This window comes from Zeus faber, assembly GCF_960531495.2.
Source record: "Zeus faber genome assembly, chromosome: 13".
NCBI classification, from domain to species: domain Eukaryota; kingdom Metazoa; phylum Chordata; class Actinopteri; order Zeiformes; family Zeidae; genus Zeus; species Zeus faber.
Genome location: NC_137198.1, coordinates 9,043,297 through 9,065,796, shown reverse-complemented (window position 1 = coordinate 9,065,796; position 22,500 = coordinate 9,043,297). Strand labels below are relative to the sequence as shown.

The window sequence follows — 22,500 nt, the reverse complement described above, 5'->3', positions numbered from 1 at the left end:
TGTAATTTTTGTGATTTTTCTCCATTCCTTGCTAACGCTCAGAATGCATCCAGTGCATTGAAAAGGCCTTGCCTACGTACAGTGTAAAGGAGCCCAAACAGCACACAAGCACCAAGGCCACTGCACGGAGCCCCCATGTCGGTCAGCTTCAGCCAGGTGTTCCTCCTGGGATCGTAGGCCTCCATGGTAGCCAGAGAGTTCTGGTGGTATCTTGAAATGCAGAAGCAGGTGTCGAAATTAGTTATAAAGAAGTTAGTAGACTTAATAGTTGGATTACTGTCAGACTAAGGGTTAGACACTTTAACAATGGTTTGACAGTGTGAGGGAGCCCAGGGGAAGCGGCCTTTACTGTTCATAATCGGCAACATCTAACATCTGGTTCACTTCCTACCTTCCCACTTCCTTCCTAGACTTGGTCTCAACTCGTGCAACTTCAAATGAGAAACCTGACACCCTTCGTAAATTATACAAGTTGTGTTAAAGTTCCAATGTGTGACTGTCGACCAACAGAAGGAGGACTAGTCTATCATAAACGTACCAAAACAAGCCAAGAACCAAGAAGTTTGAATATGAAATACTTCCCCTATATGCTTCCCCGGTAGCTCGCTGTACACATGACACAGATACTCCCCACTTAACGACCGAGTTCCGTTCCTAGGACCAGGTTGTTAAGCAAATTGGTTGATAAGAGAGGACCCGTGTTGGCGTGGCCATTGTGTACAACGCTTGTGTAGTAAATACTGACAGACTGCAGGAACGAGACTGAGACTGAGAACGGTGATGAGATGAGATGTATACAGTGTATATAGTGTATATAGTGTATATAGTGTATATAGTATATAAAGGGTGATGCGCCATTAGATGCTTGACGCTGAGGTAAGAGAGCTGGTCCTCAGTCTGAACGGTCATTAAACAGGTAGGTCGTGAAGTGAGGACTACCTGTATCAACCATAGTTTTAGCTCTTTCCATGTCTGAAATGTCTTTGTTCCAGACACTTCAGGGCTTGTTTTGCAACAAATTTCTCCCTCTCATTATTTTCAGAATAAAATAATCAGCGACCAGGGAGTAAGCCACCCGAAAACACACAAACAACAAATGTTAATCATTAAAACCACTTTTGACTGGCGAGCCAAGATAGCCCTAGATGGACTGCACTATGTCTACACAGAGAAGAGGCTTCTGCTGGTAATTTTTGGTGCTAATGCAAAAACCTTTGAATACCACTGTGTGGTGTGGGGATGGTGTGGATTGAGCAGCCACACCTGACCTGTATCTAGGTAATTGGGGGTCCAGGATCAGAGTGGCTGCAAACCCCCATCCCCACACTCACTCAGGAGAGGAGCCCCTTTCATGACACATCTACATCTGCTCCTGGGCTAATTCCAACAAGGCCTCTTTCTACAATAACTGGTGTCTACAACCCGTCTTCTGTGTCTCTGTGCCAGAGGTCCCTGAACACGCCACATGGGTGGCGTGTAGTCGGGCGAAACTACCACACTGGCACCTGAACAGGGACTCTCAGGCACAGGGAAGGGACACAGAAGGGCCGTCCAAAGACGCCCTGGAGCCACCAGCGGGTCAACGGGCGGCCCCAGCACCAACCCTCTCCTGACTGGCAAGCACCCGACGGAGGACTGGGGGTGAAGCAGCCGGGGGGGGGGGCTCAGTTTGGTGTCAGGGGTATTTTGTGTGGTTTGAGCAGCCACACCTGACCTGGATCTAGGTAACTGGCGGCTCCAGGATCAGAGGGGCTGCATACCTGTTTCTCATTGGTTTGTCTAACGGGCAGCAGGTAAAACCCTCATCCCCACACACACTCAGGAGAGGAGCCCCTGCCAGGACGTATTTCCATCTGCTCCTGGGCTTATTCCAACAAGCCCTCTTTCTACAATAATCTGTGTCTACAACCCCGTCTTCTGTGTCTATGTGCCGGAGCTCTCTGGACACGCCACATGGGAGGTGCGTGGTAAATGAAACTGCCACACACTGTAACATCCCAATCTTTATAGACCGATACAATTATACACAGATAAAATTTATACTGCCATTCTACCTATTGTTTCAGTGTAGCCTTGTTATTGTTATTGTAGTCTAAATAATTTATATTGTTTTTTGACTCACACCTCCCACTTCTGCAATATGTTTGTGACTCAAACTATCTCACTGTGGAACCTGCACTGGGCTTGTACTCTCAATGAAAATTTTTGATCGACTGCCACCCTTGTCAAATGGTTTGAATTGTTAATGTACTGATGGACTATTTCAGAGAGCATCGCTCCATACCCGCCGGCCACATAGATGAGCTGGGTCCCCCGGTGCGGTGCCGGTGGGAGGGGTTTCAGAGCCATCTCCTGGAAGATCTTAGACAGGAAGTTCTTACAAGAGTTGGCCTGGTACAGGAAGTAGGGAAATAATACGCATTGGATTCCACAAGTCACACTTTTTTGTGTATCACACAGAAAATCAAAAGATAGAGATTGAAACTTGCGTGAAACGAGTACCTTGCTGAGGATGGGGCAGGACAGAAGCTGATTCTTGAGGAATTTCGGAGGCAGGGCGTAGATGCGGACGGCGTTCAGGAGGGCATGTAGATACTGGGCTCTGCCCTCCATGTCCCAACGAACCCAGTCCGTACAAGCCTTGTACACCTGGATGTAGAAACAAACAGATGGATTTAAATATCATATCATATCATATCATATCATATCATATTATATATTATGAGTGGTATCTGCTGTGCTGCGTAGGAAAATACAGAACTGCTGGAAACTCAGCTCATTAGCTAAATTTGCAATACAAAGGTCTATTACATTACAGATTATCCATCGTATTTGACACTGTAGTCACCACTCAGCTCATGCTCAAAATTATTGTAAAGGGACAATAAACTATAACTTGAAGGAACACATTAGATCCTTTGAAGGCAGTCATTACTAGTTCTAATTCATTGAGAAAAAATGAGCAAAATAAGCTGAAGAAGCAAAAGAAGAAAAATAACGAGTGTGGTTTTTTTTTTTTTTTTTATTTTCTTTAGGAGGTACGGCTACAAACCTCAGACTCACAGAGGACCTTGAGGCTGTCCTGACTGATGAGCTCCAGGAGTTGGCAGTGGGACAGGCTGAAGAACTCCTCCACTTTGGTTACCTAGGTTACCAGCGTACATACCAGAGAGCATGGCAACATTGGTGGTGGAGGCTTCCATTACACTGCGTATAATTTGCCCTTTGCAGAGGCTCATTTTTAAATCAGGTGTCAAGTAGAGTGAAACATGTCAAGTCTGAGCTTTTTGGTACTGGGTGTGCGTGTTTAGAAGCAAATTAGAAAAGAAAGCAGAAACGAGTAATCGTGGAAGTCTCTTATTTGTTGTGACAAACGTTAAGGATGTAGAAAGGCTTTATTTATATACAAGTCTATGAAAAACTCTTTGAGAAGGTTGTTAAATTGATCAAACGTTATTAAACAGCGGTACCTTAAAGCCGACTGAAGTTGATTATTTTCGTAATTTCAGGCTTAACGACTAAACTTTCCGCAATGGACTTACAATCGATGTCTCGTCTGATTCGTCGTGAAGACACGGTAGAGAAGAGAAGTCAGGCGGAGCTCCCCACTATAAGCCCATTTTGCTTGAGATGTGCGAACGTGAAAAAAATCCACTCGCACAAATACAAACTATGATTCGAGAGGGCTGAGTTGTTAAAATGTTTCTCTATAATTTCATGTATTTCTTTATTTAGTTTTTATCTACTATCACTTCAGACGGCTGTGACGTTTTCAGTGACGGGCAAAAATATAGGCGCTCCATAGTTGTGTTTTATATGTACATAGTAGTTGTTTGTTTGGTAGAACACAAATTCTCAACAAAAACTCTACTCAACTACTGTCTCCGGGAGTTTGAAACTAAAACTATGAGCTTCAACTTCTTCAGTGGTTTCCTAATTTTTACCATGTGACTGTTGGACTAATTGTTAACTTGTGGTATATTGTCCGTGGCCCCATAGTGCTCCGCAAGTGGGCCACCAAAGCATTGGCACAACATAAAGAGTGAAATGAAAACAAAATGTATGGTACTTTTTCAATGTTTAGAAACAAATTAAATGGCATTTTCATAAAAAAAAATTGAAAATGCATCACTTCTGTGATAAACCAACAAATAGGTTATTATGGAACGCTACGATGATTGCCAGTGTCCATGATTGTTTGCTGTGCGCTGCTCCTTTAATCGTTGAACAACGCGCTTTGAGAACGCCCCATTACACACACGTGGCACTATAGCGCTCACATGCAGGGGTGGTCCTTAGTGTGGGTGGCGGTGTGTCTGTGTCTGTGCATGCTCTTGCTCTCCGTGCACGCTACCTCGTTGAAGTGCGTATTGATGTACTCTCGGCTCTGCTTGTGCAGCTCTGTGCATCCTATATCCTCTGCGAAGCGAGCGATGCCAATGACGTTCGCCGGCTCCAGGTGTTTGGTCAGGAAGTCACAGCATGCTCTGGCAACGTCTTCCATCTGGTACCTGGTGGCACAAATTAAAGACATACATACAAGGATACATAACAGAGCTTCAGTAAGTTCTGTAGCCATCTTTCGGGTCTCTTCCCACCCCACACGCACGGACAATGTGCACTGTGTCGTTCGGAGAGGCACATGTGGCTGTTTGCTTTTTATACTTGCACAGATTGTGTATAACATTATGTGTCCACAGGGGGCAGTGTCACATTTAGTGAACCACAATGTACGGAAATGTACTCAAAAATATGGATATGCAAATAGAAATGCGACGTTTTCTTTTTTGTTTTGAACCCGCCCCCTGACAGGATGATGGACAATTCAACCAATCAGAGTGTTTGACGTGTAGGACCGCGCTGTTGATATTTGGGACCTACGCGTACCCATAATTCCTTCGCTGGGTAACTCCACAGAGACATTTACGTGGATACTGTCTCTCAAAGTCACCTCCTGACAGTTTGCTGATGTCCCCTCTTTTCAAGAAGATGTTCATAAAAGCTAAAAAGTATGTTAGTCCTAAAGACTAAGAAAGAAATGAGAGAAAACAAGGGAATAAGAGAAAAAGAAAGGGACATAGTAGGGCAATTTTTGAGAGTTAGGGAGTAGATGGTCAGGCACCGACCCGCTTCCCTCTAATATCCGCTATTTCACTTCCGTTTTGCTGATTCAGCGGCCGTACCTCATGGCGGCCAGCAGCACATGCAGCACACACTTCTCTCCCACCGTGATGCGGGAGGTGTAGGCGAAGTCGATGAGTCTTCCCACCACCAGGGGGCAGATGTCTTGCAGGGTGACCTCCGAGGCGTGGCTCTCCCTGAAGCTGCTGGTGAACATGGCCCTGAAGTAAGGGCTGCAGGAGGCCAGCACCAGCTTGTGCACCTGGGAGGGGACAGTCGGTATGGAAAGGTAGTTTCATCATGTCATAAGCTACTGCTTATGACATGTCATAAGCTAAATGGCCTTGACGCGTGCATTGGCATTAGAGGTCTGGCACTTCTTCTGGTTTAGATGTTATCGTTCAGAGAGGACGCACCGTGAAATTCATGTACATTCATTCAATGAGACCTCTGAGTATTGTAATGTTACTTGTGGGATCCCGCAGGGATCAGCACAGGGTCCTTTGTTGTTTAGTATCTATATGTTGCCACTTGGAGATATCATACACAAATATGACATTAGCTTTCATTATGATGATGATACCCAACTATTCATGCCCTTGGAACTAATTAAACCGTGCAATTGTCGTATTCTAGAGGCGAGTCTTGCTGAAATTAAACAGTGGATGTCTTGTAATTTCTTGCTTCTCAACTCTGAGATAACTGGTGGTTATTGGTCCTGCCAGACACCATTACCTGTTTAAAGATACTACTCTGAACTTCAATAACTGGACTATTATCCAAAGTAACTCAGCAAAAAATTAGGAGTTATATTTCACCCCCTCTTTTTCAACTCCATATTAAGAACATTACCAGAACTACATTTTTTCAACTTCACAATATTGCTAAGATATGGCCCATTCTATCTGTGAGTGATGCGGTGACCTTAATCCAAGCATTTTTAACGTCCCACTTAGATTATTGTAATATACGACTCTTTGGCCTTCCGATGTCTAGTATTTAAAGCTCCAGCTAGTACAAAACACTGCGTCAAGAATCTTGACTTGGATTACAAAGTTTGACCAACATACCCCGATACTGGTCACCTTGCACTGGCTTCTGGTTAACCTCAGATGTGACTTTAAGGTTTTGCAACTTGTCTTTAAAATACTACACGGCCTAGCACCTTCCGATCTTACTGACTTATGTACCATCTCGAGCCTTACACTCACAACATGCCCCCCCCCCCCCCCGCACTTGCGCTGAGAAGGGGGGGGGGGTCAGTCTGCTGCGAGTGTAAAGAGGCCGTTGCTCTGGTCATGGAGCCAGGGGCGGTCCGGTCTTGAACCTTTCCAGATGTGGAGGATATTGCTCCACCGACCAACCTGGATCAGCCCTGATGAGGAAAACATCCCTGGAGGTGTCCCACCTGTGGTGCTCGGCACCAGCAAATAGAATTTCATAGCTGTGTCATGTCAATCTAGCTTTGACATTGCATAGTATAGAAATACAATAACCTATGATTTGTCATATTATATTATTAATGCCGCCCACTCGGTATCCCCTGCAGCCCGGCCATCCTGGAAGGGGGATTATTCCTTCTGTGGCATCTTCTCAAGGTTTCTTCCAGTTTTTCTTTGCCCAAATGGGGTTCAAACTAGGGGAGGCTGTTGATTTTTTATGTGAAATGTGGGTTTGTGAAGCCCTTTGAGACTGTATTATAAGTAAGGGCTGTATAAATGTGCAGTGGTGATATGGCCCCTGAAATACGGCTACGTCACTCAAGCTTTCCATCACCACAAAGGATTAACATTGTGAAGGAGTAAGACAGATCATATCCAAGAACAACGCAGATGAGAAAAACACTGTTAGGGTACTGGGTTACAAAAGCATTACTCCACAAGCTCCAACAGCCTGCATGAACCAAAATGAGTGGAAATTCATACAATTTTATCCCGCCATCCTCCTTGTGGGCCACTATAGCTGTGACTGTATGCTAGTTTGTGTGAAGAATGGCAGTCTACTATCAAAATTAGTGGTTGACCGCATTTTGAGATAATCGGCATCGGCCGATGCCTGCATCCATGAGGTAAACAAAAAATGTCTGCAGACTAGTGTTTTCTATACATATCGATTATGATTATTTGAAACAGTTTCAATACTCATTTTCCGCACTATCAATACACCGGTAGCAGCTTCGCTTCCTCAATCTCTCTTCTCTCTGACAGCGAGTTACACACACCGCTGCAGCGCCCACATAGCCCCACCCCTGTGTTTTGACTACTATCCCGTGCTGGGTCACACCGTTTCTCTGCTGCTTTCCGAAGCTATGGGACTTAATTTAGTGAAAATTGGATGTTTTTGTGTAAATACTTTACTCGTAAATAATAAATCCTGCACTTCTATAACGGGGAGAGTCTCCATTTCCCAACCCGACTTTAATTTGACACCATTTATTATTATTTATTTGTTATTGTTTATAATTAATTATTTTTCATTTATACGTTTTTGTTTTTTTAGTTGATACTTTTTTTTAAATAAGTGCACTGCAGAGACATTGCAGACAATAACATTAATGTTAAATACATGTTCATTTAAGTTCATCAATTTTATGTCTCATTTGTTATTATTATTACATTGTTGTATTTTATCAGATGCAAAAAAAACATGATATGATATCATGATCACATGATATCGGCATTATATACCGGCCATCGACCACCCTGCTCTCTAAATATCATCTTTGGCCATTGAAAAACCCATATTGGTCGACCATTAATCAAAATGTATATAGTATTTAGTCCAATTTAAAACACACCTTATTAGTAGGTTGTCAGCATATTACGTTGATGCGAGTGAAATCCAAGTTACACAACGGCCCAAAGCTTTTCCTTTCCAATGTAATAATCAAGGCTCAGGGAGGGGTCTCACCTTAAAGTCCACCGTCTTGTCCTTGTGGGTGACATGTAGCACCAAGTCGCACAGCATCTCGTGGCGTCTGAACTCGGCCATGCTGCTCAGAGATCTGGAGGCGTGCGTCTCGATGGTGTAGTCCAGGTAACCTAACCCCCGCACGGAGGGAACTGCAATGGCCGAAAAATCAGCATCCCGAGTCGGCCTTCTCCTCCGCGTGGGACAATGCATTCTAGGGCGGCAGACGGCAACTCCAGAACCTTCGTCAGATAAAAGTTCGTTATCTGATCATTCCCGTTGTCTCTAGTGATGGAGTCTGTTTCCTACAAGGTGGAGAGGAAATCCCATTTGATTCAAAAGCGTCAACCTGGTCAATCAAAGTAAGGACGCCACGGAGTTGAGGTAATGTTCCCAGGTTATCCATTTCCTTTTGAGGTTCGGGGCAATTTTCTCTTGGGGGGCAGACCTTCTCCACTGCGCATTAAGGAAACAAAACAACAACAACAAAAAAATCCACCCAGCGGACAACGTGTATCCGGGCAAAGCTTGTGGGGGGAAAGGACGTAAAGAGCCCGGGGGGAAAGCACCTAACTCAACTTCCACGCAACATAACTTCCCGATTCAGAGAGAGAGAGAGCCAGGTTCCAACATCGATGACAGCAGCTTGTTTTGTTTTGGAGACGGAGTCGCAGTTTCCAAATCCTTTGACGTGTCACGATTCCATCATTTCTGCCGCAGTCCTTTACAAGTCCGAAAATCAGGAACACATTTGGATTTTTTTCCTTCTTCTACAGCTATGTCCTGTCACACACATTGGCAGTGTTTGCTGCCTATAAGCGACATCATAAGCACATTAATGCGAGCAGGAGTTCATTTGTCCTTTATTCTTGGTTCATCTGGCCTTGGTCGGTTTATCCTGCAAGGAAATAAAGAAGTTGTTAAAACGAATGAATGGGTTCAGACTGCTCCGTGCGCGGTTGGAGCGAAGACATGGCGGCACTTTGGCGGGAGTCCTCCATCTCTTCATATTTCGACTTCTTTGCATTTTTTTGTGATCACATGACACGTATACACACACATGCACGCGTGCACGCACACACACACACACACGCTGAAACGTGTGCATGACTCGACAACTTTACAACCATAAAAACCTCCAAGAGAGTCACTGGGAAACGGCCACAAAGGCGTTTGAGCTGATTTGAAGGTTATTTGTGCAACCGAGAACAAACACAGCTGCAGAGCGTTTCCCCTCTCCTCTGGGATGTTCATTGTCGAGTTTTCCCTTAAATTAGTACAGTTTTTCCAAGATGTTTACACACATTTTATGAGTCTTTGCCTCATTTTCTCATCAATGCTCTTCAATGCACAGGCATGCACGCGCGCACACACACACACACACACACACACACACACACACACACACACACACACACACACACACACACACACACACACACAGGGTTTCACTTCCCTGCTGCGAAGGCGGGGAAGGCACTGAACAAGTTGAATTAAAGCGTTCGTCACACTTAAGCTCTCCAGCAGAACTTCACAATTCACTTTCAATTATGACTTCCTGAAATAATAAGAACTGGATGCAGGAAATGCATCCATTTTTAACTTCACAATCCGTAATCCTCCCCCGTAAGAAAGTCCATGTAGCCTATGAATTCTTCAACTATACATTTTTAATACCTTTGACAGGATGAAATCAACATCCGTTTTAGGTGGTATCCAACCACAATGGGAAAACCCGAACCCTTCTGTAACTAACAATAGTCAATGAATTGTAAACATGCACCACTGCCTCTCATTCATCTGTAAGCTAGTAGGTTTGAGTCAGCCAGTGTTAGATTTATTATATATACAGTATATTTAGACAAATCTCTTTGTCAGAAACCTAATCCCTACATATCAAGTATATGCCAATAACTTGAGATACAGGACTTTTAGTGAAATTTCAGCTTTAACCACCAGTCAAGGTCCTTGCGTGAGAGTGAAAGTGTTTGAACCCAAAACCTCCAATGTTTCATTTCAACCTATTTTCTTTAAGATGACAATTGAGCTCCCAGATATATCAGAAAGTGAGATCCTTAACTTAATCAGACTCGGTCATAAACTCCCTTCAGTTCATCTCAGTAGTGGGTGAAACCAGTTTGACCATAAGATTAAACCGCCCGTCCACTAGGAGGTAAAACCATATTAAGTAATTAATCTCAATCTATCTGTATCTTAATGGATATAGATTTGTAAAGATAACTTATGGTTTGACAGAAGATTTGCATTAAAATGCTATATCATAAAAGTGGTAATCCATAAAATCATCTGCGTGCGGTGGATTTCACTTCAAGTCCCAGAATTCCATTCAAAACTGCAACATTTTGGGGTTTTGTCCAGCACCCATCCAACGCCCTCATCTTAACTCCAAGATGTCACACTCTTTTTTATCTAAAGTTTGCATTTGACTGATTTTCAATGCAGTAATGCCAGGAAAGGCGGACCCCGCCACCAACAATAGAAAAAGCAGACAGAGGAGCACATACATAACACATACATTCAATGGCCATTTCTTATAAAGTGCCAGATAAATGAAATATGAAAATGATTTTAGATTATCATCACTTTAGCAGCCTCGCAATTGTATTAGTGGGAAACGAGTGGTAATACACCACCTCATTGACAGTACCATTAAGTATTAGCCCAATGACAGACTTGTTTCTTTATTCTAAGAATATCTCTAGCTGCAAACTGTACAAGAATAAACTGGTTCTGGATGGTTTCGAGCGCGCTGAAAGATGTGGAACATTCATCTCCATCATAAATTCAAAACCAAGTGAAACACATGCTAAAGCAACAGACTTTTTTTTTTTTTTAATCCCATTTGCTTTGTCTACAAGGACTGTGTTTGTGAGAATCCGCCCATTTCCCCTATTGTCAGTTCCACGGTCTGTCTTCTGAGCAGCACAACCAAGGGAAGTTGCATTATTGGGGAATTTCTAACGATGCTTGCATGATTAGATTGTGTGTGTGTGTGTGTGTGTGTGTGTGTGTGTGTGTGTGTGTGTGTGTGTGTGTGTGTGTGAGTGTTATTGTTTGCTTTCATCTTTCTGCAGCAGTCTAAGGTCATGTGATTCTGGGTGTTAATGCTCTGGTGTGTTCTGCAGCCAAGCAGCTTGTTGCACAACCAGTTCTGATCACCCTGCAGCTACACACACACACACACGCACGCACGCACGCACACACACACACACACACACACACACACACACACACACACACACACACACACACACACACACACACACACACACACACACACATATACACACACACACAGCCTAGTCAACCTGACTACCGGTCATATGACTCAGAGAGAAGGAGAGCGAGAGAAGAGCGAGATAATGTAATCCAACTACCGTATTTCCTCAAATAGTGACCGGGGCTTTTACTTACCTCAACTGCAGAGGGCACCAGGCCTTAATTGGGAGCAGGCTTATATTAGAGGCAGGCTTTTAGTTCTAATTCCCTCTGTTTAATAAGTATACTTGATCATATTTCAGTATGAATTTTAAATCAAACTTCCGTCTGGGTGCGCCGCCATGCAAACACGTGCAAAGAAAAGAGAGCGAGTAGCTCCCCTAAAAGTCGCCCTTGTGGTGGTGGTCGCCGACGGGGGAATTACAGTTTTCCAAGTTCACCTTGAACGCACCACTTCCTGCTTGGAGCGCTGGCGAGCGAGAGTCCTCAGAGCGGGGCATTTGCCCAAAGAAGTGTTCTGCATTCTGCTAGGCTGCAGTAGGAAATGGAGTAAATGAAATACAGCTTCAGGAAAAACACATTGTTTTTATTTCTTTGTTTGGGAGCGGTGCTCTGCACCGGAACAACGCCGCAGCACCGATATTTTTTTCCCCCTCGGTCTGTATTTGAGGCAGGCCTTTATTTGTTTGTGTAGATCACCCCCGGTATTTATTAGAGGCTGGGTTTTTATTTGACTACCGCTTTATACTTGAGGAAATACGGCATAAGGGAAGGAACCTCTGTCTCTGTCTGTATGTCCTTCGACTATCTGGACAACTGTTCATCCGATCTACTTCACACTTGGCAGCTGTGTCGCTGGGGACCCAAGGACGTGCGGTGTCGAATTTGGTGCAGTCCACATATACGCGACCAAACCATTGACTGAAGAAACCTGGACTCGACTGATCCTCATCTAGTTCTAACGTGCCTGTATTTTCACATTCGGTGCTTATTTTTTTATTGCAAAGTTGTCCTCACATGGGGTTAGGTCGTTAAACTCTTAAATTTATTTTGTTCTACCCCACACTTGGCCGGTGTATTGAACGGGCGTGTAAGTTCATTAACTTTCGCCGAACAGCGAGCCGGCGGGGGGCGGGGCTTCAGGGCACCGTGGGTGAGTCACAAAGAGTCTGTGTCTTTCCCCGTTGGACGACTTCAGACGGCAGTTTCGTCTTTGAACACAGGACTGAACCGCTGACATTTGAACTGTGACATGAACTTGTCATTTTGAACGGGCATGTGCGCATGAAAATAATGAAAAGAAAGGAGTTTGGTGAAGACATGTGATGTGTTATCAACGGACGGATAGACAGACAGACAGACAGACAGACAGACAGATAGATAGATAGATAGATAGATAGATAAGGGGGTGAGGTGAGAAATGGTAAAGAGAAAGAGACAAGGGGAGGGAGAGATAGAACAGGCCGACACACTCGTCTAATCCCCGAAAGTGAGGAATGATGAGGAATTAGGAATTAGGAACGCAGGACTTGAGAGTTGGGTGTTTTCCACAATTTGGGAGTGAGAAAGAGCGAGAGAGAGAGAGAGAGAGAGAGAGAGAGAGAGAGAGAGAGAGAACTTCTTCTATAAAGCAGCATTGTGCCTGGCTGTGTCTCCCCTGACCAGTTGAACAGACCATAATAACACGGTCGTCGGGCCAGAGGAGTATTATGGGATCTTCTGCTTCTCCGCCGCGTGCTGCCGGAGCCCGGCGTTACTGTTTTTATTCAAACACAAAAGCGGACATGTCGGCAGACATAGTCTCGCTGGTAAAACGAGTTCTATCTGGTTGTATCACGTCTTGTTGTTTCAAATGGAACCAATGGAATTTTAACGTCCGGCGATCGGCTGTTTGGGCAGCGAGCAGACTCTCCTTCCCGTCTTTCTACTCTACAGCTTATCTATGACGATCTCAAAGAATGTGAATCAAATAAAAACATTTTGCTAACAGACACGGGGGGCGGTTTCGCAGTCGCAGATGAGGCCTCGTCGGAGACCCCATCTCACTTTTTAATCTGGACTGAAAGGGTTTGAAATCGTCTCCGACCTTCCAGAGTCTGGGTTTAAAAAGAAATCTGATTTCCAGAAGGAAGATTGGAGCTAATCTAGGTCTAAGTGAATTTTTCAATTAAATCTCTGGATTTGCGGGCGTGGCCTCCAGGCGGACCAGGTCGAAGACCAGCACCGAGGCCAGACAGGAGGAGCGGAATACTAGTCCTCCATTATCTTAGTCCAGGATTTCCTAATGTCTCAGAAAGGCATTTTTAAATCCTGTATTAAGTGAAGTAGGATTATCTTGGTCCCGGTTTAGATTAAAAACTGTTTGGGAAATCGCCCCATAGTCTTCTATCTTTTCATCCATCCTTCCATCAGTTCCTCCTCCACGGTAGGGATCTATCCATGTATCGAGGTGTGGGCAATATGACATTATCGTACTGTGACTCAAAGTTTCAAACAGGAATCAACATTAATGTTCGCCCGGCTGCTCCATTCAACAGATTTCGAGACACTGCCAACCAGTGAAGTTTGACTTCAGTCAAGATGTTGTCTACCTTAAAACGAGACAAGTTATTAAAAAAACAATTTAATATGTTAATATACAGTATATATATATATTTTATATATTATGTTTAATATGTTAAGAATTTGATATGTCGATTTATTTGATAGGTTTCCCCCTTTCTTTACACCTCTCTCTTAATATTGAAATCAGGATTATAATTACATAGGATCAGTATCACTCCATTATAAAAAATTTGGCAACCACTTTGTCAGCCTTGGCAACCAAAAGCTGATGCATGGTTGCCAACTCGGCAACCACTTTGAATAGTAAGTTAGCTTATAACTTTGATACAGTGCTTTGAATCAATACTAAAAGCTGTTGACTAAAAAAGTACTCAAAACTGTCATTAATGATTGACTGATTGATTGATACTAGCTAGCACATGCAGAAATCCTTTTTTTCTAATGAAATACTCTGTTTTTTTTATGGCAGGACAAGACAGAAAACTTTACAAGGTGGGTGTACATACAAAGAAAGTACATAATAACTACTACTTCATGGTTTTTGTTTTTTTTTCTGAAAAAGGTACTTAGGTACTTATGTAAAACCCCAACCCCCTGTGCTCCTGCTGGGCCTCCTAAACCCTCAGCCTGAGGCAGGTTAACCATCGACTAACTACATAAAACAAAATACACACATTTATTTTGTCGTCGTCAGCTCAAATGGAACACACTCCTGTTGTAAGCCTCCTGTCACTAAGATTGTTGCAAACGTTGCAATCTGCTGAGTCACAGTTTTCTGCACATGTGACTCCTGCGCTCGGGGCGTTTTGTTTTGTCTAGAATCCCCTGTAGGTGAGCACCATGCAAAAACTTGCATTTGTTGCCCTTCGCCCCACACTGAGGCGAGGGCTCCCCAAAGATGTCCATGGCGAGACGCCTACGGTGCACTGGATCTCTGGCTATGAACACCCCCACCCCCAACCCAAAAACACACACATAGAAAAGGAGTAAACACTGGGTCTGTCTGTCATCATCGACACTGTTATGTGATTTAATATTCAACTAAAACATCGCTGATGGTTATGGTATAATAAAAGTATTAAAAATATGATGTAATAATCACACATACATATATACGTATATATTTTTTAATTTTGTTAATATTTATAAAACAGACACTGAAAAAATAAAGAGTATATATCAAAACATTGAAAATAATTTTGCTGTGGACCGTCCGTCCCCCCGCCGGCCGCAGATTGGGAACCCTTGCTTAGCTCACACTTTCGATTTGCAGAACACACTGACCCGTGTTTACGACTAGAGAATACCTCGTCAACAACAACAACAACAACAACAACAACAACAACAACAACAACAACAACAACAACATAAATAAATAAAACATCGTTGCGTTAAATACATCGCAACCACTCCCACGCAGAGATCCGCCGCACTCCTTCGCGTAAATAATAACTCGCGTGAATCGGTTGGACATGACGTCACGCGGGTGGACAACAAAAGTCCCGGTTCCCGAATCGAAGCCCCGCCGCCGCCCCCGCGTTGTGTTCGGAACGGCTCCCGAGTCCGGAGCCCACGGAGCGTCTCGTCGCCTGCTTGGAAGTCTCTCTGAAGTCCCCAACCCCCCCCCCCCCCCAAAAAAAAACCACACAAAGCCAACCAACAAACAAGCAAACAAACCAACAAACAAACAACTCCGCCCCGCATTGTTATTAATAACACATGTTGTGTCACTTCAACCGTGAAACGCTCGTTGTTCAAAGCTGTTTTCAGTTTGCAAACCCCGCAAAGCGCGTGGTTTATGCCAAAATACTACTACTACCACTACTACAAAAAAAATACAAATAAAAATGTTTCAATACAAATCAAAGTTTCAGTTCCCCTTTTCTCGACCAGCGGTCCGGGCGCCTCCGCTTAAACGAAAGCGCAGCGACGTTAGATCGCCACGTTAAAAAAAAAATAAAAAAATAAAATGAAAAATAAAGCCTCAAAAAACACGCATCTCACCTGCAACAAGCGTCGAGACGCGGCCCGGACCCCGCACCGTGGGGGGCCGGCGGGGGTGGGTGGGGGGAGGCTAAGGAGGGGGTGGCACCGCTCGACCCGGACCCCGCGCGCAGGACCTGCGAACCGACTGATCCACGGCTGCTGGATCCACGGCGACTGTGCGGTCACGGTGCGCGGTCCCCGTCCTGCGTGGGAGTGACGCAACCACCGGGTCCAAAGAGCGCGTTCCGCAGGAGGGGTTCCCAACCTGAGGTCCGCGGTCCCCTGCATGGGGTGAAATGAAAATGAAATAATAAAGACTGATGATAATAATAATAATAATAATAATAATAATAATAATAATAATAATAATAATAATAATAAATAATAAATAATAATAATAATAATAAATAATAATAATTTATAATAATAATAATAATAATAATAATAATAAATAATAATAAATAATAATAATAAATAATGATAGTGACAACAATAATAACAATAAAAACCAATAACAATAATAATAACAATAACAATGATACTAATAAAATAAGAAAATGTGTAAAATTATAAAAACAAAAACAAAATATATAGAAACGCCATGTAGCAGACACAGTATTGTTGTTATTTCACACACTTTTTCTTTGACATTTTTGTTAGTTCAATTACGTTCGATTATGGACAGATAAAGTGTGCACAACTTTTTCTTTTGGGGTCCTCAGCCAGAGTTTATGCGAGAAAACCTTGGGAACCCCTGGATTAACACATGCACAAAGCAAAGTCCATAGCATACACACTCTCTTATAGAACATTAGCCACAATGTAATAATAATAATAATAATAATAATAATAATAATAATTATTATTATATATATATATATATAATACATATATAAATGTATATATATAGATATATATAATTGATAATAACTGAACCACAATCAAAAGCTCTTCAATGCGCACACACACACATACACACACACACACACACACACACACACACACACTCACACGCTGAAACGTGTGCATGACTCGACAACTTTACAACCATAAAAACCTCCAAGAAACACTGAGAGTCACTGAGAAACGGCCGCAAATGCTTTTGAACTGATTTGGAGGTTATTTGTGCAACCGAGAACAAACACAGCTGCAGAGCGTTTCCCCTCTCCTCTGGGATGTTCATTGTTGAGTTTTCCCTTAAATTAGTTAAGTTTTTCCAAGATGTTTACACACATGTTATGAGTCTTTTCCTCATTTTCTCAAAACTGTTAACACAAAACACAAAGCCACATTTACATATTGCAAAACTCTCTCTCTCTCTCTCTCTCTCTCTATATATATATATATATATATATATATATAAAAAGATCAAACATTGCATTCAAAACTGTTTTATCTCTTTCCAAAATGTTTTTTTATTGCATCGAAATGACACACACATGCCATCATATGAACAGAACTTTCTTCCAGCCAAACACAATGATTTGCTCAACACAAAACACTTCTATGAATATCTTATAGGTAGGTTTATGCCTTTTGCATTTTCAGTGTTACATTTTAGCGAGCTGTAAAAGATTGTTACAGTAATGTTTATCTACTCAAACACACACGCACACACACACCACACACACGCACACACACACACACACACACACACAGGTGCGTGCGCACGTGAACACACACACATGCACACGCACAGGCTTTCACACACGCACACGCACACGCACACGCACACACACACACACACACACACACAGTAACAAAAACATTTTTTTGCATTATTTCCAAAATGCTGTATTTTGCAACACTTGTGTTTCCTATAGAAGGCTTTACATATCCAACGGGAGAAAAGCAGGAAAAGGGGTTTCTGTTAAAAAATAACAAGGGTACATTTTTCTAATAATTGTTCTAAACACAAATATATGTGACAGATATCTTTGTCGCAATGTAGCTGAATGTTATTCTCCCTTGTAAGTCGCTTTGGATAAAAGCGTCTGCTAAATGACTAAATGTAAATGTAAATGCAAAAAGACAAAAACAAATGCAAACTGTAAGAAAGAAAAAAAATGAAGCCTGCACCCTGCCTCCTGTTCTGGTCTGGCCACAGCGCCTCATCTAAATCGCAAGCGACGTTCTCCCCGGACAACCGGCGGGGAAAGAAGCTTCTGGAGTCGTGGATCCAGGCCCCGAAAAGCTCCCACATCAGCTTCACCACGTGTGTCCTCCACTGCTGGGAGCAGAGGCACACGTGCGGCGGGGTGGCGGCCATACACCTCCCATCGCCATGCCGAAAATAAAGCTCTCCATTTGGGTTTGGGATTGGGGGATATGGTGGGAAGTGTAGAGCAATGAATTGTGGTTGGTGGATGAACCAGTTGATCTGCTCTGATTTCCAAGTGAACAGTTAAAGCAACTGGTGTTTACCCCTGTGAGGGATGGCCGCTGCTAATTGGTAAATAAAGCTTGGCTTTGTGATTGGTGTTGCTTTCCGAAAGAACGTAAGAAACGTACATTTTGAATGCTGTGCCTCGTGTAGAGAACTCTGTGTAGCGTCAAAAAGTGTGATTTTGAACTGAAAATTACATTACATTTAGCAGACGCTTTTATCCAAAGCGACTTACAATTGTTCAAACACCGACGGACGCAGCCATCAGGAGCAATTAGGGGTTAAGTGTCTTGCTCAAGGACACTACAGCATGCTAACAGGAGGAGCCTGGGATCAAACCAGCACCCTTTAGATCACTAGACCACCAGCTCTACCGCCTGAGCTACCACCGCCCTAGTGTAAAGCAAAAATTTTGCTTGTCGACTTGGTTTAAGGATTTGGTACATGAGTTGCAGGTTTTAGTGGTTGCATTTCATGTTCCAATTTTAGTTTGTAAACAACTGTGAAAAACTGTAAATATTGTGTTGCCTGCGATTATGTGGTTCTGGATTTCTCTCGGCGTATGATGAGCTATAGTCAGCTAAAATAATGGATTTTTTCCCCAATATGAAATGACATCACTGTCACATTTGTCAACAATCACTGAGTAACACTGACCTACTGATATGTCGGACTGCGGTAGGCGACAGTACCTAACTACCCTCGATTATCTCGACGACCGATCGAGTCCGATCAACTTCCCACTCGGCGGGTGTGTCGCTGGGGACCCGAGGACGTGCGGCGTCGAATTGGGTGCAATTTTGACACGTGACGCGGGACGCGTGTAATTACACATCGGGTTTAGTTTTTGGTTGGACCGACTGACAAGGAAACTGAAGATCGAAAACAGAGTTCATTATACAAACTGAGTGGAGAGCGGGCAGTTGAAGCAGGAAGCTGGCTAGAGGAAGCAGGAAGCTGGCTAGGGGAAGCAGGAAGCTGGCCGAGGAAGCAGGAGGCTGGCTAGAGGAAGCAGGAAGCTGGCTAGAGGAAGCAGGAAGCTGGCTAGAGGAAGCAGGAAGCTGGCCAGAGGAAGCAGGAAGCTGGCCAGAGGAAGCAGGAAGCTGGCTAGAGTAAGCAGGAAGCTGGCTAGAGTAAGCAGGAAGCTGGCCAGAGGAAGCAGGAAGCTGGCCAGAGGAATCAGGAAGCTGGCCAGAGGAAGCAGGAAGCTGGCCAGAGGAAGCAGGAAGCTGGCTAGAGGAAGCAGGAAGCTGGCTAGAGGAAGCAGGAAGCTGGCTAGAGGAAGCAGGAAGCTGCCCAGAGGAAGCAGGAAGCTGGCTAGAGGAAGCAGGAAGCTGGCTAGAACGAAGGAGGAGCCACCACGATGGCCGAGTACACGGACGCCCAGACACAGACGGCGAGGCGACAAACAAACCGGATGGAGTCATCTGGCATTGCGGTGGAGTCATGCCCAGGCTCATATGGAAAGGTAGATGATGAGGGGAGTCGAGTGTGCCTGATTGCTGCCAGCCATTGGAGGAGCCAGCCACAGCCCCCTGCCACACACACACACGCCCTGCCAAGGGAAAACGAGGGCAAAGGGAGACAGGGGAAGAGGGTAGTGTAGTGTAGATGGGAGGGAGCGCACCGCTTCTCAGCCTCCCTCATACTCGGCCCATGGTCGGGCAACGTGGCCCTGATCTGATCTAAGGCAACTGTCCTTCCTCCCCCCAGTCCTCGTCCTCCTCTTGCTCTCACTCCCTCACCCCTACCTCTTGCTTCACAGAAGACCTCCGTTTTTCCCCAAAACAGGAGCGCTCACGCGAGGCCTTTTTACTGTAGCGTACTAGAGCTCTGACTTCCAAGTGAACAATTAAAGCCACCGGTGTTTACCCCTGTGAGGCGTGGGTGTCGCCAATTGGTAAATAAAGCTTGGCATTGTGATTGGTGTTGCTTTCCAAAGGAACACAAGAGATGTAGCCATGAAGCGTTTTGCAAAATGTTTGATTTGGAATCGAAAACCGATTGTAAAGCAGAAATTCTGTTTGCAATTTTGCGGACTTGTTTTAGGGGATTTGGTACATGAGTTTCAGGTTTCAGTGATTGCATTTCAAGTTCCAATTTTAGTTTGTAAACAATTGTGAAAAACATGTATTATTATTATTATTATTTTAGATTATTATTATTATTAATAATAATCTTATTATTTTAATATTTTTTATTATTATTTTATTATTATTATTATTATTATTATTATTATTATTATTATTTAATCAATTATTTTTTGCAACCTATTTTGAAGAAGAAGAAGAAGAAGAAGAAGAAAATTGACATTGAACTGTCTATGCATTAAAAAGCCACTTATATCTACATTCACAGTTTAATAGTGCATAATACAGGTTAGGGCTTACACGCGTGTGCGGTTTAGAGTTGGATCAACACCTCACTTTGAAAGAAAAAAAAACACCTCAGGGTGACAGCGGCGTTCTTCTCAGCGGTTAACAGCATACACCCCCCCCCCCCCCCCCCCCCCCAACACATTTCAAACCCCCCGCATTTTGGAATTTCGCGAGCAGCCGCCAAAACGCGACCTTTAAACCTCCGGCGCTCGTAACGTGCAGACGAGAGGGTCCGCCGTTGGATTTCGCCGCGGCATGTGCGGCAGCAGGTGAGCGAGAGCCGAGGGCGCGGCGCGGGAAAAAATACCTGCGGCGATTGTTCACACGTGCAGAGCCGCACGCCGGGCCGGGGAGCGCGTTCCCCCGAGGCCTGTTGACGGCAGGGGACGCGGGGACGCGGTCACACGCTGTTCAGGGCCGAGCTGCCGGGACGGTGCCGTTACCGCCGGGGGGGGGGGGGGGGGGGGGGGGGCGCAGAGGAGCTGCAGCAGCACCATGACACAGCACAACTAGCGTCGGGGGGGGGGGGGGGGTGAATCTCAACGCTGTGACGGTGCTCACTCTCCCCTTTCGTTCGCCACCCTTTTTCATTCTTTCCCCGCCCCGGGATCAAATTCCCCACCGTTCCTCCCTGGTCGCCTTTCTTATTCCGCCGCTTTGTCTTTTCTTTTCATTTTTCATGTTCAAATCCTCCCCCTCTCCCCTCCTCTCCTCTCCCCTCCTCTCCTCTCCTTCTCTCTTCTCCCCTCCACTACTCCTCCTGCCTCCTCTCCCCTCCTCTCCTTCTCTCTTCTCCCCTCCACTACTCCTCCTGCCTCCTCTCCTCTCCTTCTCTCTTCTCTCTTCCTCTCCTCCCCTCCCCTCCCCGCTCCTCCCCTCCTCTCCTCCTCTCCCCTCCTCCCTTCCTCTCCCCTCCTCCTCCTCCTCTCCCCTCCTCCCTTCCTCTCCCCTCCTCCTCCTCCTCCTCTCCCTCTCTTCTCTCCCCCCCTGCCATCCTGCCATCCTTTCATCCTCCTTTACCCTTCATTCCACTGCACTGATGGATACGGTGCGGTGCAAATACAGGTGGGGATAACAAAACAATTCTTGAAATATTTCATATGCAGCTGATTCCAGCTTGTCTGGAACGAATTGCCGCTCACTGGAAGATTTCAATGATACACAGTAAATACTGGCACGGAACCCCGACGCCCTTTTGAGTCCAGATTCCGACCATCAGCAGCGCCCTGACAACCGGCCTGGGTTTGTGATCTAACCAAAGAGTTTCTCGTTTCTTTAATCGGCCGTATTGCCAATGGTACCACTGCGGAGTTCACCGTGCAAGGCCCGTTCCTGTGTTTCTGTGCTGATGTTCCCGGATGAAAAGTTGTCTAGAAAGGGTTTGTTTGCTTGTTCGTACACATTTCATGATGTTTGGGGCATGAAAAAATTCCATGTGAGTATTGCCCAGGAACCATTTCAGAAATGTGTATTTCCATGCGCATAGAAGACTGTTGAGACTACGTTACCGGCTGACCGGGGACGCTGGTAAACAAAACATTTTGGACTCTGAATAATGACATTCATAAGAAAATTATTCTGAATTATGAATAATTCAATTATTTAAACTACCGCTGGATCATAATCAGCGCTTGTGGTGTTTCCATTAGCCCCGTCTCTGGAACTGTTTTCCCCTCAATCGGCTAGATCAGCCGAACGTGCGGATTTCTTTAAGCGGCACCTGAAACTAATTTCTATGGGCTGTCATTTTATATGGAGCCAAAGTTTGGCCGGTTTGAACTTTTTTTTCCTTTTCTCTACGTCTTAATAGATACGATTTTTATAAAGCTTTATAATTTTTTTGATGCGCGCTCTGTTATAAGTTGCCGTTGTGTCTAAGTTTATGCCAACTGCCTGTGAAGCACTTTGTAACAG

At 44.4% G+C, this 22,500-nt stretch overlaps 1 protein-coding gene across 1 annotated transcript in view; it reads right to left on the bottom strand.

The window, feature by feature from the left end:
* Window positions 1-15,937, bottom strand: part of keap1a (kelch-like ECH-associated protein 1a) — a 22,214-nt gene extending 6,277 nt beyond the window's left edge. Inside the window, exons 1-8 of the mRNA XM_080012941.1 lie at window positions 15,841-15,937; window positions 8,032-8,929; window positions 5,184-5,383; window positions 4,355-4,511; window positions 3,053-3,145; window positions 2,503-2,649; window positions 2,285-2,391; window positions 81-210 (exon numbers count right to left, since the gene is read on the bottom strand). Of these exons, the coding sequence (XP_079869067.1) occupies window positions 81-210; window positions 2,285-2,391; window positions 2,503-2,649; window positions 3,053-3,145; window positions 4,355-4,511; window positions 5,184-5,383; window positions 8,032-8,244 (1,047 nt within the window). The 5' untranslated portion in view covers window positions 8,245-8,929; window positions 15,841-15,937. The remainder of the gene's footprint in view (window positions 1-80; window positions 211-2,284; window positions 2,392-2,502; window positions 2,650-3,052; window positions 3,146-4,354; window positions 4,512-5,183; window positions 5,384-8,031; window positions 8,930-15,840) is intronic.
* Window positions 15,938-22,500: the final 6,563 nt, after the last annotated feature.